Raw genomic sequence first — 16,506 nt, forward strand, 5'->3', positions numbered from 1 at the left:
TTGGCACCTCCTTGATGCCACCGTTATTTAAATCTAATGCCCGCAAAAATTTCAATTCTGAGATGACTTCAAGCTGATTGATCCTTCTCGAACGTAATATATATAGGGGGGGGCGTAAAGTACATAAAGGTGCGCAAGTGCAATGGTTTCTTGTCTAAGACCACTCGAGTCATGTTTGGAAACTTTCTTTCATATATTTGCAAATGATATATTCGTTTTCCAATATCTTCCACTGAGTCTTCATCAGAATTCCAATATACATCTGCAGATACTGATCGTGCTAGATCATGCATCAAATCATGCATTGTGCACTCGGTTACATGACTATCAGAATAATAATCATAGTAAGGTGTAAAGAGAATTAAGAATGACCGCATTACTAGATCATTAAAGACATGGTTGCCATTTGTTTCAGCATCAAAATTTCCTTCTGAACGCACAAAACCATTTGCTATCCACAGTTTTATCAGTAAATCCTTTGCCATCCTATAATTTTTTGGGATTAGGGAAGCAAATGAAAAACACTTCTTTGACCATGGATGGAGAGTGTCATAGCTCAACTTTAATACAGCTAACACTTTATCTTCCTGATTTCCCAGCCTCCATATTTCACTATTCAATACCGAGGACCAGTAAGTTTCCTCTCGAGTGCTACGAAGCATGCTACCAAGAGATATGGCAGCTAAGGGAACACCGCCACATTTCTCAACAATCTTTGCACCAATTTTCATCAAGTTTTGATCGACTGCTTGATCTCCAAATGCAAATTGTTGAAACAAGGACAGACAATCATCTCTGGACAACTGTTGTATTGGGTGGGTGGTATTGGATGAGCCCATAATTAAAGAGACTTGTTGGCTACGGGTTGTCACCAAAATTTTGCTTCCTCTCGCCCCACATGTTAAGGCTGCTTTCAGTACACCCCACTGTAACTCATCCTCGTTCCACACATCATCAAGAACGAGCAGAAATTTCTTCCTAGATAATGCTTTTTCTAGCTTCTGTTTCACTAAATCTATTTCTGAGATGTTGACTGATGCACCAGTAGCTAGTTCTAAAACAGACTTCATTATCTTTGTGGGATTAAATTCGGCCCCAACAACTTTCCACATTGTCAAACTTGAGAAATGGTCTTGCACCCTCGCATCATTGTAAACAAGCTGAGCAAGTGTAGTCTTCCCTAGGCCACCCATCCCAACGATGGCAATGACCTTCACTATGCCATGGTTGCTTTCATCATCATCATCCTTGGTTAACATGTCGACAATCTTATTCTTCTCTGGTTCTCTCCCTATAACAACAAAGCTATTGCAGGAGTGGGTCTCCCTGCAGAGACTTGGTTCCGACATGCGGATACTGCTTTGGGGCAAATTGAGAAGAATGGACTTTTGCAGCAAAATAGAATCCAGACTTTCTGTTATAGCTTTTATCATGCCACCTACCCTACTCTTAAACACAACTTGATTATCAAAAGAGAAGAAATCACGCACCGGCCTTAAAGAAGTTTTTGATCTCTGCTTCTTCTGCAAGACTTTGGTGTCATAGTAATCCACAACATCCTCGAGGTCATAGGCCAAGTATTTGAGCTTCTTCAGCAAGTCCTTCACAGCATCATGGATAAAAGGGCGGTACTCGATGTCTTGGATCACCATGTCAATGATCGTGGACAACTCCTTGAGCTTCTCCATCTTCCTTTTGGTACCAGTTATTGTCTTGAGTTTCTCGTCGACTTGGAGGAGAGCCGTCACCTTATCGAACATGAGGCGAGCCGCGGCAGCTACCAAAGCTCCTTCCATAGCTCCGGATCTATGAAGGATGCAGAAGTTGTTTGGTGTGCATCTGGCTAACAACAATAGCTTGGCGGAGCTAGAAAAGAGAAGCAATAATATAATTTTCAGGGCGACGACCTCTTCGTTCGGGTCTTTCTTTTTTATGGATTATTAACAAGATTGCTTACAAATTCCAGCTCGCCATTGCTGAACTCTATTATTTTATAGGTGAGTACCCGTTCTTTCAAGGATTTGTCTTGTCAAACAAACACCTCTACAATATAACTAATGGCCCTAAAACGCTTATGAACTCTCTTTAACTAGTATGGAAGATACAACTAACCTAATGTAAATGACTTGACTTTCACAACATCCATCCGAACAAAACGATGGTAAAGGAACTTCTCGAATGCCCAAGCATTTAGAATATTAGAATTAGCACTTAGTCAAAACTCCTCTTCCAATTGTCATCACTAACAACCCAAACTAATAGTAGAAAATTTACATCACAAAGACTAATTTGTGATGGTACCCAAAGTTCATGCCGTCCTCTGATTATTTTGCTTATGTGAATTATGCAAGTTATATACATAAATAAATAATTTTAATTATTTTAATTCTATCAACTTTATGTCAAAATTTCTCAATTCTTTTGCTAGGATTGGTGCTCCACAGCAATACTGATTTAAATGCAAGCCAAGTTACAACAAGCAAGAGAATTCGAAAATTAGGAGAAAAAATTATATTCATGCTCTGGGGGTTATGGAACAGGGAATGGGTTTGTATGTGAAGTAATCACCAAGTCTAGCACCAGGATGCTTGGATGCTAGCTTGGTGAGGACTTCTTTACAATTTGGCCTTGCAAAGTGAGTTTTCACTTGAGAAATTAAAAACATCGACAGTTAATGCTAAGGTATTTACCCCACGAGCGTAGTCGAATTGTTGTCTTATTGGATAAGATTGATTCCCACAAAATTCATTATCATGAGGATTAAATATCTTCCCATCTAGGAGGTTGTTTTGTACTATGATTTATCTTCCTTTATTTCGATGTGGGACAAGAGATGAAAGACGTTTGGAATTAGCAAAATTATCTTTTTTTTCTTCATTATGCTACATGATCCATTTAATTATACTTAGATTTTTTATTTATTTCTTCCCATCTTGAATATTCAATTAAATTATTTTCTATAAAAAAAAAACTTTGTTTTGTCTATGTCAGTCACACCATTCATCACTCCCTTAAACCATTCATAGGATCGGATCCTGCCTCTCCAGTGACCACATAATTAGCATGATCGCTATGCTGGGAGAAGAGGATCGCTATGCATTCAAAGGTAGAGCGACATGATCGCTATGTTGGAAGAAGATCGAGCACATGGAATCATATATATTTTTTAAAAGTATTATTCATTATTTACACTCTTAAGTTATTATTATTATAGGTGCTATCAAATTGTATTTTTCTAAAGCTTATCAAATTGTATTATTCTATTGTACCATATTAGTATTAATTTTGTGTATGTACCAAAAGATACTCTTTTATAGAATCATTCATAAAGAGAATGATAGTCTTAACTTAGTTTGTGTCAATATTTCTCAATGCTACAAGTTCTTTAGTCCTATTAATATTATTATTATTTTCTTATTCGGGCTCCTAAATGTCCATTTAGTTGCGACTAACATCTAGTTGACAGAGATTTTTTAAAACGAACAACAATGACTGGAGCCTTCTCTATTTTATGCAAGGAAATTAATCAACAAACATAAAAAACAAATATTAGTTTTAAAAATAAACAAACTTCATCATAAACAACTAATGAAGAGCATTTAGATTATAACAATCACCATGAAGATATACGAAGCAATTAGGCATCTAATCGAAACTTTTCATACGAAGAAAATACAATCACCATGTAGATATTAAAAAAATCAATTTGGTGAAATCATTTATAGAGCTATCGAAGATTTTGGTTAGACCAAAGGAGCTTATTCCCTCCTACCCAACACAGTTGTTTGGGAATATTTTCTCAAAGTGATTTGGCCCTTAACATGTTTCTAAAAGTTAATTAAAATGTTTGATAAATTTATAATTAAGGCTGTTTCAAAATATTTAGATACTTCAAAAATTAATATAAAAATTAGGTAGTGATAGAATATTAATATTAAATACTAATATAGATTATCAAAATAATATAATATAGTTTTAGGATACCACTTTAACTATATTTAATATTAAAAAATAATTAAATAAATTATATTATAAAAGTAAAAAAAATCAATATTATTTAATAAATTAGGGAAGAGAAATAAGAAAAAAGAAAAGGAGAAAATTTACTCACAAGAAGGGAGACTATGGAGCAAACTATTGAGATACCAAAAGAGATAAATAATGACAATAATGGTAGGATGGAGAATGGGATGATAGGAAAGACATGTCTAAGCAGAGGTATTTGGGCAAGCACAATAGCAAGGAAGCAAAGGGATCGGGCGCGATAACTAAGGTCATGTGGAGGTAAATAAGTTGAGGTTGTCACAGTTAAGAGTGGGGTAGAGGAGTCGAGAATGAAATAACAAGAAGGTAGTGGGACGCAAGTAGAGCTCTATTGATCAAAGAAACAAAATTGTCGCAGGGACCATGGAGAGACAAAGGTTAGAGCAATATCGACTTTCCTCACTCTATGGAATCAGCTTCCCTCCGCTGAATCAGCCATTAGATTATCGAATAGTAGATTATTATCAAAACAATGTACTTTAGCATACAAAAAAAATAAAGATCTAATGTAACATTTTGAGTATCAAACTCAGCATGCATCAATGACAATGTCGGGCTATTGTAAAATCTTATGGAGAATTGAGAGTGCATGTGTTCTCTCAGTTTGGGACCAACTAATATCTGGCGTGAAAAAAAATAATTATAATATTTATCTGTTTAACTTTCTAATTTATTTGAGCACAAATTTACTTAGAGAAGTTCGAGTATTCGTACGAATTCACGTTTTCTTACTCATTTACTAATTGGAATTTGGAAAGGACGATCAAAAAAGAATATCTCAAAGTTAAAGTGCAAAAAGAGAAATAAGATATATTAATTTCTTTCTCATGGTAAGTGACGTCCAGAGAATAAAAATAATGAAGCATACCCAAAGTGATTGAAGCAATTGTTCCTTGTACTTAAAAATAAATAAAGATTTAAGACGACAAACCGATATGAGTCTAGTTTTTCACCGAGGAAAATAATGCAAACGACTAAACAAAATTAAAGCACCTGATCATGTGGACGAATCGGGAGCCCGGACCTACAGACCCATGCACACTATAGATAGAGCCCACAGAAATATTAAAGTGAGAATCAAGGAGGGGTCCCTGGTGCAGATACTCTGACTTCAGAACAATAACGGAGTGAAATGAAGAAGAAGAAGATAAATAGTAGAACTGTAAATATGAATGTCTAGGCGTGCGTACGCGTGAGTGTATGTATGTAAACGTACCTGGTTAACGGAGAGAACTTCTTTTTATATATCTCTCATAACCTCTGTAATAATGATAAGATAGAACATGTCTTGTGTCAGAATATGTCGAATGATGGAGTATGTATAACAATCTTCCTCTAGGCAGAGGAAGGTTTTCAATTATGTATTCTCTGATAATGTTGTCTCCTAGAGGAGATCGGATCAACTCTGGGACTGGGCTGATGTAACTGGGAGTCACGTCCAAGAAAAATGAGGAACTGAGTCTGAAGGTCCGATCGGCTCTAGGACTGGAGGATATAGGTTGGGAGTTGTGCCCAGGAGAGATGAGTAACTGAGTCTAGAGGTCCGGCCGGCTCTAAGACTGGATGGATGTATGCTGAAAGACTTGTTCACGAGGAGTGGAGAGTTGAGTCATGTAGGTCCGATCAATTCGAGAGTCGATCGACTGTAAACTGAGAACCTTGTATTGGAAAAGTGGGGAGTTGGGCCCTGTAGATCCGACTAGCCATGGGACCAAGCAGCTGTAGACCGGGAGCCCTGCCTCTGTGAAGTGAGGAGCTAAGCCCGTTGGTCCGACCAATTCGGAGACCGATTGATTGTATGCTGAGAACCTTATATTGGAGAAATGGGGAGCTGGGCCCAGGTCCGATCAACTGTGTAACCGCTTTCCAAGTTTATACTAAGAGACTTATTTCTGAGAGGTGGTTTGTCCGGATACATACACTCTGATTTTAACTGTCACCTCATCTGAACTTTGACCGTCACATCAACTTAACTCTCAATCCCACCATATCACATAGCATAATTTTCTTATTTAGAGTATTTATTTCTATATTTATTATATAATTAAGTGAGAAGTCAAATATTTTAATTATCTTTGAATTCATATAATTTTCAATTTTACATTGTTATGCAAGAGAGTTTTTTTTGTTCTGGGTAAGATTATTTCCTTTGCTTCATTAATTTCGTTTCAAGTTTCTGGATGGTTCAAAGTTCGAAATGATGCTGCATCAACAACTTAACCATTATATATATATATATATATATATATATATATATATATATATATATATATATATATTATTGCCACTACTCTCATGCATCCCAGTCAAACAGTAGTTACCCATGGAATAATGCAAGGAAGCACTCTTTACAGCCCACCTAGTTGATGCAGATAAAGCCCCTGAACAGTTGGAAACAGAACAAAGGTGCAAAAAACAGAGGAAAAAAAAGGTAAGATGTCATGCATCAGGTCTTAATCAAAGCTAAAACCTTGATACAGCTTGCACAAAAGGTGCCAGCATATTGCCAAAAGGAAATGGAGTTTGATGTCACATACCGGTCAAAAGTGGAGCTTTATTAAATTGGTTTGATTCTTATTTTTGCCTCTTGTTTAGCAAATTGTGGAGTCTGTGCTGTGGCACTTGCTCATAGTTGCAGCCTTGGCATCAATGCTCTTTCAGCAATAGCAACAGTAGCAGATGAACAAAGCACATGAGAAGATTAAAAGAATGAGAGTGTTTAGGAGGAAAATAAATATCACACTGAGTCAAGCTAATTAACACAAAAGTTTTAGATGCTCATTCAATCCTTCTACCAGATGACAATTTATGAACAGGATCTATTCTCTCTATGGCAATGTTAAGGTCCAAATATTCATTCACCAGAATTTTCACATAAAGCTTATGCACCCCGTTAAGTACTTATCCTTCATGAAAATGAGTTAACAATGTAAATGAAAAGAACATTAAGGATATAACAATGTTACGGCCCAAAAATTCATTCACCAGAATTTCCACATTAAGCTTATGCACCCCGTTAAGTACTTATCTTTCATCGAAAATGAGTTAACGATGTAAATGAAAAGAACATTCAGGATATGATAGTATAGCATAACAGAAGGTTTGAGCAAAGAAAAAAAAGAGCAAGATGTCATGCATCAGGTCTTAATCAAAGGCTAAAAACTTGATACAGCTAGCACAAAAAGTTTCAGCATCTTGCCAAAAGGAAATGGAGTTCTTTTATTTAGAATATTTATTTCTATATTTGTTGTTCAATTAAATCTAAGAGAAGTCTATAGTAGAGTCAAATATTTTAATTATCTTTGAATTAATACAATTTCCAATTTTACTTCTTTGTATAAGAGAATTTTTCTTCTGGGTGAGATTTTTTCCTTCTTTATTTCATTAATTTCATTTCAAGTTTCCGGATGGTTGAAAGTTCGATTTGGTGCTGCATCACCAACTTAACAGATCAAATTCCCTATTAGACCAAACCATGACACTTTCTTTAGATATATATTATCGGCACTCAAACAGTACTGCCCATGGAATAATGCAAGGAAGCACCTCTTTACAGCCCACCTAGTTGATGCAGATAAAGCCCTTGAACAGTTGTGAAACAGACCAAAACAAAAAAAAAGGGGCAAGATGTCATGCATCAGGTCTTATTCAAAGCTAAAAACTTGATACAGCTGGCACAAAAGGTTTCAGCATCTTGCCAAAAGAAAATGGAGTTTGATGTCACATACCTGACAAAAGTGTGAACATTTGCTGTTTTCTATTGGCTTGATTCTTATTTTTGCCTTTTGTTTAGCAAATTGTGGGACCAGTGCTGTGGCACTTGCTCATAGTTGCAGCCATGGCATCAATGCTATTTCAGCAATAGCAACAGTGGCAGATGAAGCACATGAGAAAATGAAAAGAATAGGAGAATATCATACTGAATCAAGCTAATTAACACAAATGTTATAGATGCTCATTCAATCCTTGTTCCAGATAACATTTATGAACAGGATCTATTCTCTCTATAGCAATGTTTAGGGCCCAAAAATTCATTCACCAGAATTTTCACATTCATCGAAAATGAGTTAACAATGTAAATGAAAAGAAGATTCAGGATATGATAGTGCAGCATCAAAGAAGGCAACTCTGACTATCTGATACTGTGGAAACAGTTTCTTTCTGTTGGTCAGAGTTTAGCTTTATACGAGAATACCCATAACAATCAAAGAATAAGACTGCTGAAAAAAAAAAAAAGAGAGGAACGAGATGCCGAGATAGTGGAACAGAGACTCAGATCCAACTATAGTGAAAGTGGCCAGAGTGGCAATGGGACACAGGCAAGATATTAGTTTGGAAAAAATCAGTCTAGTTTAAGTGGCGAAACTGGCCCATAAACAAAGTTGCCATGTAAGAAAATGCCCAGTGACTCATCCCCATAACCCTTATCGTTGGTTGCAATAACGAATTAGCAACAATATAAGTGAACTTACCTTTTATGGTTCTCTGCTTATCGTCCATCTGTTCACTTTCATCCTATTTTAATCGTAGGAAAAATTGTTTCCTGAAGCCCTGCAGTCACCATAAGCAACAGAATCATACTAATCTCAGACGTGAAACTAGAGTGAACAAACACACGATCAAGTTTAAGACTGTAGATGCATATCATACAAGCTCACGCCAAATTTAGTAAAGGGAAGCTGAGAATAGAGGTGCAACAGAAACGTGCATTTGTCCTCCCATTAAGGCACCAGTTTTGAACCGATTCTGCTCTTGGCCTGCACCAGAAGTCACTTTAGTGCATCAACTCATAAGTGCTTTTGGCCTTAGCAAACTGATACAGTGATCAGATTACTTTTGGACATCAAATTAGAAAAGGTGTGCTTCTTGCACACATATCTTATAGCATCGAAGTACATAAGAGAAAGAACACAGGCTAGTGCCTTGCTGAGTTACAACTTTATTTATGAACTGTATAGTGGTATAGTATAAATCATGAGGAAGAAGAAGAATACAGGGGAGAAGAGAACCACGAATTCTCCCTACATCGTGGGGAAATCTAATCATTCATTCGCCGTAGGTTCAATCCTCACATATAGATAATCTCAACCATGAAGGTGATGATGACTTCTAGATGCTGTGAACCACAACACCATGACGAATGCAACTCCTAGATGCATGAGCTTCTATCTTCATCTCATAAGGTTGCTGTTCCATGATGGGTTTGCATGAACTGACTTCCTTTAATTAATGAACTTAGAACACCAGTTGCTTCATCAGGCCAATCTGAATGGTTAGTTGAGTAGGGGCCTGGCAATGAGACTAACTGAGTGGTGAGAACAGATGATTGAGACGGGGAAGGAGGCCTATTATCTGGCAAATTGGCAGTAGTAATGTCATGTATACTGGATCTCCTCTTGTCTTTGCCACCCGAATTTAGTCTGATGAAGTATTTTTGGGCATGACTAGCAACTTGAGTAGGGGTCCTAGTAATCACAAAGTTCCTAGAAATATTTCTCCAATCCCCTTTACCATACTTTTTAAGTCCGAGTAGGAATCGCCTGTAAAAACAACAAATTGAGTATTTAGTTAACATGTTAAAGATCGATTAAGTAGCCATTAGGAAGAAGCTAAATAGAGATTTATGGTTTACCATCCTCATCCTATTTCAGAATCAAGTTGGATTAAACTTGAGCCATGGACAATAATGAAATGGTTCGAACAAAAAGGCTTGTAAGAAAGATTAACAAAAGAATAATAGAAGATGAGCAGGACTCAAAGTCATTCTATGATATCATAGTAAAGCTTCAACTGAATGAAAAATTTCTGCTATTACTACTTAAATCTAAAGCATGCCCATTTAGATCTATCATTTAGAACACAAGAAATCGCAATATTTCAAAACCAGGCTGATTCAGTTCAAGCACCAGCAGCCATAAACTACATAAGTTACAAGGTACACCAAACAGATTTATGTAAGCTAAACACCAACTTCATAGATGACAATATGCTAGTGAATCAAAGCTTATGAAACTGAATGAGCATAGTATCTAAGTGACTTACTTGTGCTCTTCTTCAGTCCATGGGACTCCTTTTTTTCTTTCTTGATCTGATGCACACGCCCCTGACCTCTTCCTGCCGATGCAATAAGGTTGCTTCACAGCTTCATAGCCGTAATCGCTATCCCACTCCATACTAAAAGAAGAAGAATCGTAGCCAGGACATGGAAACCGTCCAGCTTCTATCTTGCTCACATCTTCCAACAAATTACGGTAATGGCTCTCGACGTCCCTCGCGGTCTTGCCCGGGATATAAGCCGCCACCTTCTCCCAGCGGTCAGGGGTGTCCCTGTCGAACTCAGCCAGAGCATTCTCAAACAGCTTGTTCTCTTCCCGAGTCCAGTTTCCAGCCACGAACCCGCCCCAATTCCTTTTCTCGCCAAGGAACCAACTTGATCTGGGGAAGCACTGTATCGACGCGGGAGGAAGAAATCTCGCCATCATCTCCCAGACTCCTCTCTTGGAACGCAAAATCCGCAGAGAGAATCAAACGGGATATTATCACCGATCGAACATACACTCACCGAGTGCCCTAAAGCATCAATTTTGATCGCTCCCAATCAAAGATCTGTGAAAACTTCGAAGAAACCAGCCAGCCACCAGAAGTCACGAGAAGCCAGCTTCGTCTTCTCCTCAGACCTTGGTTGCGTGGATTGAAGGAGGAAGAGGAGAAGGGTGAGAAGAAGAGCGCCCGAAAGAATCAAACGGGATTTAATCACCGATCGAGCGCAGACTCATCGATCGCCCCAAAGCATCAATTTTGACCGTTCCCAATCAAGATCTGTGAAAATTTCGAAGAAATCGAACCTATAGACTACGGAAAGCAGCCAGCCACCAGAAATCGCCAGAAGTCAGCTTCGTCTTCTACTCTGACCTTGGTTTACATGGATTGGAGAAGGAAGAGTGAGGAAGGAGTGGGGATCTAAATGGCTATGGATGGACGAAGCGTAGCTTCCACTGATTGAATTGGTGGTGGCCTTTGCCTTTTCGAGTGCGCTCTTTGATATGGGAAACTGAAAGGCACGAGGAGCAAAAGGGCAAAAAGGTGCCGGGTGATTGGCTCTTGGTGGCGTTGGGGGCCACTTAAAACCATCCTAATAAGGAAATATTAAACTGCGATTACCAAACCAGTCCTCGGAGTTTCCATAATTGCCTTAACCGTTTGTTTAACCGCCTTACTATTTCAAAAATATTTACACAGCACCTTTTAATATCGGTAAATTGTCTTAAAATCCCTTATCACAACTTCAATTCTACATGCAAAAGGCTCCATGTCCACAAAAAAAAAAAAAACTTTATTTCCATTTTCTATATATAAAATTTTACTCCCTCATATAAATATTATTATCTAATTTCACTTTATATTTTTTAAATAAAAAAGTTTTAAATAAGTATAATTTCTTTTAAATTTAGTACTTTAAATTAGAATCAAATATATTTTCTATTAAATTAAATATGACTTTTTTCGATTTAATATAATTTGTCTTAAATTTAGCATAGTTTAAAAAGAAATCAAATATATTTTCCATCCAATTGAGCATCATTTAAAGAGAATATATATTTTATTTTCCATCCAATTGAGATAGAAAAAAATCATTCTCAATTTGATAGAAAATATACTAAATTCTATTTTAATATGTCAAATTTAAGAAAATTTATATTTATTTTTAAATTTTTTGTACTTAAAAATATGAGGAATAATTAGATAAACTAATATTCATTATATTTGGTTAAGTAATAGAAATAAATTTTTTTTGGACATAGAAATAATTGTATGTAAAATTTAAATTGTGATTGAGAACTAGCGTAAATTTTATCTATTATTATCAATTTCGTGCGTCTAATAAAACCTCATCTAATAATTTTATTCAAAATTATTATAATATATAACAACTTTGTTTAAAATTATTATAATATAAAAAATGCTATATTAGTATTGAAATGAATTATGAATTTGATTAAGTTGATTTAATTTTCACTAAATTAGAATATTTTTTATTAAATTAAAAATATATTTTAATACAATAATATTTTATGAGTAGTAATTTTGACCTAGGAGTCATTTTAGTCAAAGTTACTACCACATTAATAAAGTATTATTTTAATATTTTTGAAATTGCAGTGTCCTCGATAACAATTCTAATTTTTACTAATATAGTTTTAAAATTATTTTGTTACTAATCAAAGTTAAAATATTTATATTATACTTTTAAATTATTATCTCCTGTAATTTACTTAATTAATTTTACATAGTTTGATTTTTTTTTAATCAAATTACTTGGTAAAATAGTGGAGTGTAATTTGGCCCTAAAAACTAAAAAGTGTCCAATTTGGCTTATAAAACATAAAGGTCTAATTCAGAAAATTGTCGATATCAAAAAAATCCATTTAAATAATTACACAATGTTAATTTATGAATCAAATATAAACAATTTTTATTTTTATTTTCAAAACTAAAGGAGCAGATACAAATTTACCTTTATAAAGCACACTTATATTAGATTTTTAATTATTTAATAGTTATTTATTTTACAATCTTATAAAATAAATAAATTTGAAATCCTTGCTCAAACTCATACCCTTATTATTGTAAATTGTAATGTTCACTCTCCCACTTGAAATATGGTAAGTCAATATTTTTCTCTAAAGTGTCCAATTTGGGTTATAAAACATAAAGGTCTAATTCAGAAAGTTGTCGACATCAAAAAAATCCATTTAAATAATTACACAATATTAATTTATGAATCAAATATAAACAATTTTTATTTTCAAAACTAAAGGAGCAGATACAAATTTACCTTTATAAAGTACACTTATAGTAGATTTTTAATTATTTAATAGTTATTTATTTTACAATCTTATAAAATAAATAAATTTGAAATCCTTGCTCAAACTCATACCCTTATTATTGTAAATTATAATGTTCACTCTCCCACTTGAAATATGGTAAGTCAATATTTTTCTCTAAAGTGCAATTGATTTAATCGCCCATTGATCCGTCTATGTACGTATATTCTTGGGGTTGCAAGTAGTGTACATTAAATCTAAAATTTTGATCGCAATTTCTTAGGTTGATAAGTGTCTAATCGAGAGAGAAAAAAATTATGTAAAATATTGAATCTAATAAATTGCTGTGATATGTCTTTAAATCGCAAAAATAATCTCTATAATATAGAATAAAATTACATATAATACATCCAATATTATTGGATCCTTCCCTAAGATCCGTATGGATAAGAACTATGTACGCTGGACTATTCTTCATTGAATTTAACATTTTTAAAAGAACTTGATTTTTGGCCTATTTTTAACGGGAAGACCCATGGTCTTAAAGAACTAAGCAGTTAAACCATCGATTCAGGTTCCAGTTCGGATTTGAAAACACTGATAGACTTTGCTATTCAGACTCCAAATTTCTTCAATCTGCTCTTTCAAGGAATCACAAAAAAAAAGAAGGGAAAAAAGAGTTTCGAGTTTTGAAGAAAAACAAGATCACCAAAATCTGCTTTTGGATCAGAACTAGACACTGAGGAAGTTTGCCTACAGAATTCAGCGAGATTTTATCGAGAATAAAAGGAAGGAGGTAGTAGGAATAAATTGTGGCCGGAGGAGGGATCCAAAAGGATCGCATGATCCAATCTCGATCTCTATCAACAAGGATCAATGCGATCCCTTTGGATGCTTCCTTGAGCCACAGGTGTTGCTGCATTCTTCTCTTTTCTCTTCTCTTCGCCATACCAGCAACAATGCAACAGTAATGAGAAGGGTGCCTCCCTTGAGCACTTCCATGTGCCTTTTAAAGTCTCTTTGGTCAAGTGTGAGGGCCCATACCTCTTCTCGAGTGACTAATCATTTTGAAACAGATTGCGCTCGGTCTTGGACCATTTTTAACAGCTTCTTTTGACATAAACTCAAGCTCCTCCTTCCACGAAGAAGGTTATCATTGTGAGGCACCAAGGCCAGTGCTATGTTTGGATGTAGAAATTGTAATCCAACAAAGAGTCCATTCAAGACCGAACTAGCTCGACGGAGGTGAATTCATCAAGGGTGGACGGAACTAGTTCCGTCAAAGTACATTATGAGGAAATTGTGAATTCGTAGCCGGCCGAGATGAATTCCTTGTTTGGGGCAAAAGCAATAAACTTAACCTCAACCCTTGATAATAAAACCTGAAATACTGACCGAATCATGTTCGAAACAGAATCAAACACATCATGGACCGACAAAACACGATCTGACTCATTGAGCCAACAAGGATTCCTGCAAACAAGATCCAAAAAGACATTGCAAATTGCTGAATGCTATTTTTTTCTTTAAATATTTTTCTAAAAAAAACAATCTAAAGGCTACACTTGCATCTCCACATGTTAGTGATTAAAATTTTAAGAGATAATTGTGCCTGATCAAAGTGATATCAGCAAAGATCTGCAAAGCTGATTCTGCACGTGATCTAATCTTATTCAATGCTCTTGTGCTTAATCTTTCGGCTCAAAAGGAAAACTCCTATTAATTAGAAGGGGAAAAGAACAATTTTGATTCTCCTTTGCTAGTTTAATATTCCTTCGTCTCTGGAAATTAAGCACTGATAGTTTCTTTTTTTCATAATCCAGGTGCATCAATTTTGAAGGTAGATAAATCCAAAACATTCAAAAGCCGACCTCTAACATATTCATCCCATTTGGAATTCAAACTCTGCTCCACTCATAGAGACATACCACTAACAAGTTATTGCAGCACCAACAAGTTAAGAATTGAAGATGCAGAGTGCAGTGCATTGCACCTTGTAATTCTTCTATTTCTTTGTGACGATACAGAGGAGAAACATGGAAGAGTGAACTGTGCACAAATAGTGTTATTAAAAGGTGTTAGTCTAGTAGGGTGGAATGAAATAGGCTTTTTTTTTTACAGTTCAACTATGGTCAGACGACTCAAAGCATACATAGGTCGCCAGACGAATTAGGGATCCAAAAATAGCATGTTTGCATTCCAAATTTGACGTCGAAAACATTGGAGAAATAGAAAAAAAAATGAATAGGGGAGAAGAATGTTGAAAACATAGACAGATCGATGCCGAAAGATTGTGGAGTCGAAGAGAAGACAAAAGGCTCTCGAGGTTTTTGAAAATTCATTTTATCACCAATGGTTTTGTAATCCCCAAATCTATTCTAAAGCTGCCCTTGTGTGTCTGGGTAGGGTTCTGGGAAGGACTTTCTAAGCTAAACAATTATGAGGCAAAATGAAATGTTCTCATTTTATTGTATCTCTTCCAAAGAACCACCAAATCTAAGTAATGCTTGAAAAAAAATAGAGATCAAGAAAAACAAATTTGAAATTTCTAGCCAAGCTTGCAATTTATCAAAAATAAATAAATAAATATAACAATTATTATAACAGTGTAGATGTGACCTCAATTTGATGAACCGTCAACTAAACTACTCAAGGAAAAATCTAAACTACTTGAGGAGAGTTCTAGGCTGCAAGAAACGAAAACTCTTGGAAATATTGGAGATCCACTCTTGGAATACTAGAAAAGCCAAAAGATTAACCACTTCGTTGCTCGCTTGCCTGTAAAAGGTATCGTAGATGGATAAGTAGAATATAGCAGGAGTATTAGAGGAAACAATATTTTGTCAGTAACTAAAGAAGGAACTCTTATGGACATTGTACCTAAATGCTATAGTTACGGGATGAGACCTAAGTTAAAACCGGCCTGAGCGGCTAGTTCAACTGGTTAACCACGGTATCAAAGAATAGAAGAATGGAATGGTTCATCCGTCTGCATGATTTTAGAAACAAATGTTTCATGTAGCATCGCCAATGATCAAGCATGAGTGTCGATTCCATAACAGACATACTAATATCTCAGGGTTGCCATAGATTTGCTACTTTATAAAAAAATGTAAGGTACACAAACAGGATTAGGCAGACCGATTAATTGACTATAAGGCAAAATCAAACTTCTTTTGCCCAAAGCTCTATTCTAATTTATCTACACCATAGCCATCTCGAAAGTCTAGGTTTGGACAAACTCTCATGCATTCATAAACAGAGTTAAAATCTTGACAGACTGAATTTACAAAAAAATAAGAAGAAAATAAAGCAATGAAATTTGCGACTTACCAGTGGAAGATGCAGGTGTGTGTAAACTAATCCCTTATCACCATCGACCACATGTCCATTACCTCTCAAAATCCTAGAAACAAGAAGAAAAAGTTCATACAATAGCAAGAACATTTTATATTTTATAAATTCACTAAAGGCAGCATTTTTATGATGCCTATTCACCAAGACATGCAAAGGTACTCATGAAGGCAATAGACGGCAATATTCTATAACGAACAATAATAGCACATTGAGGACCAAACAGAATTGAAGAATGAATTTCTAATCAATGGTTAGATTATCTGAAAGCTTCATTTGGTTA

The 16,506-nt window shown here is 35.4% G+C and overlaps 2 protein-coding genes and 1 pseudogene across 2 annotated transcripts in view; all 3 read right to left on the bottom strand.

Moving 5' to 3' along the window:
* Positions 1–68: 68 nt before the first annotated feature.
* LOC121972844 (putative disease resistance protein RGA3) lies at positions 69–1,796 on the bottom strand. The gene has a single exon (XM_042524467.1). The coding sequence runs from the start codon at positions 1,794–1,796 to the stop codon at positions 69–71; it is 1,728 nt and encodes a 575-aa protein (XP_042380401.1).
* Positions 1,797–8,892: 7,096 nt separating this feature from the next.
* LOC121971459 lies at positions 8,893–11,087 on the bottom strand (annotated as a pseudogene).
* A 4,304-nt stretch (positions 11,088–15,391) lies between these two features.
* The window catches only part of LOC121971456 (delta-1-pyrroline-5-carboxylate synthase 1-like), a 64,138-nt gene continuing 63,023 nt past the window's right edge, over positions 15,392–16,506 (bottom strand). The window contains exons 20-21 of the mRNA XM_042522735.1: positions 16,203–16,275; positions 15,392–15,647 (exon numbers count right to left, since the gene is read on the bottom strand). Coding sequence (XP_042378669.1) covers positions 15,624–15,647; positions 16,203–16,275 — 97 coding nt within the window. The 3' untranslated portion in view covers positions 15,392–15,623. The remainder of the gene's footprint in view (positions 15,648–16,202; positions 16,276–16,506) is intronic.

The sequence above is a fragment of the Zingiber officinale genome, chromosome 4A, assembly GCF_018446385.1.
Source record: "Zingiber officinale cultivar Zhangliang chromosome 4A, Zo_v1.1, whole genome shotgun sequence".
Taxonomy (NCBI): Eukaryota; Viridiplantae; Streptophyta; class Magnoliopsida; order Zingiberales; family Zingiberaceae; genus Zingiber; species Zingiber officinale.

Coding starts and splice junctions, on each gene's coding strand:
- LOC121972844 (XM_042524467.1), bottom strand. CDS start 1,796: ATGGAAGGAGCTTTGGTAGCTGCCGCGGCTCGCCTCATGTTCGATAAG.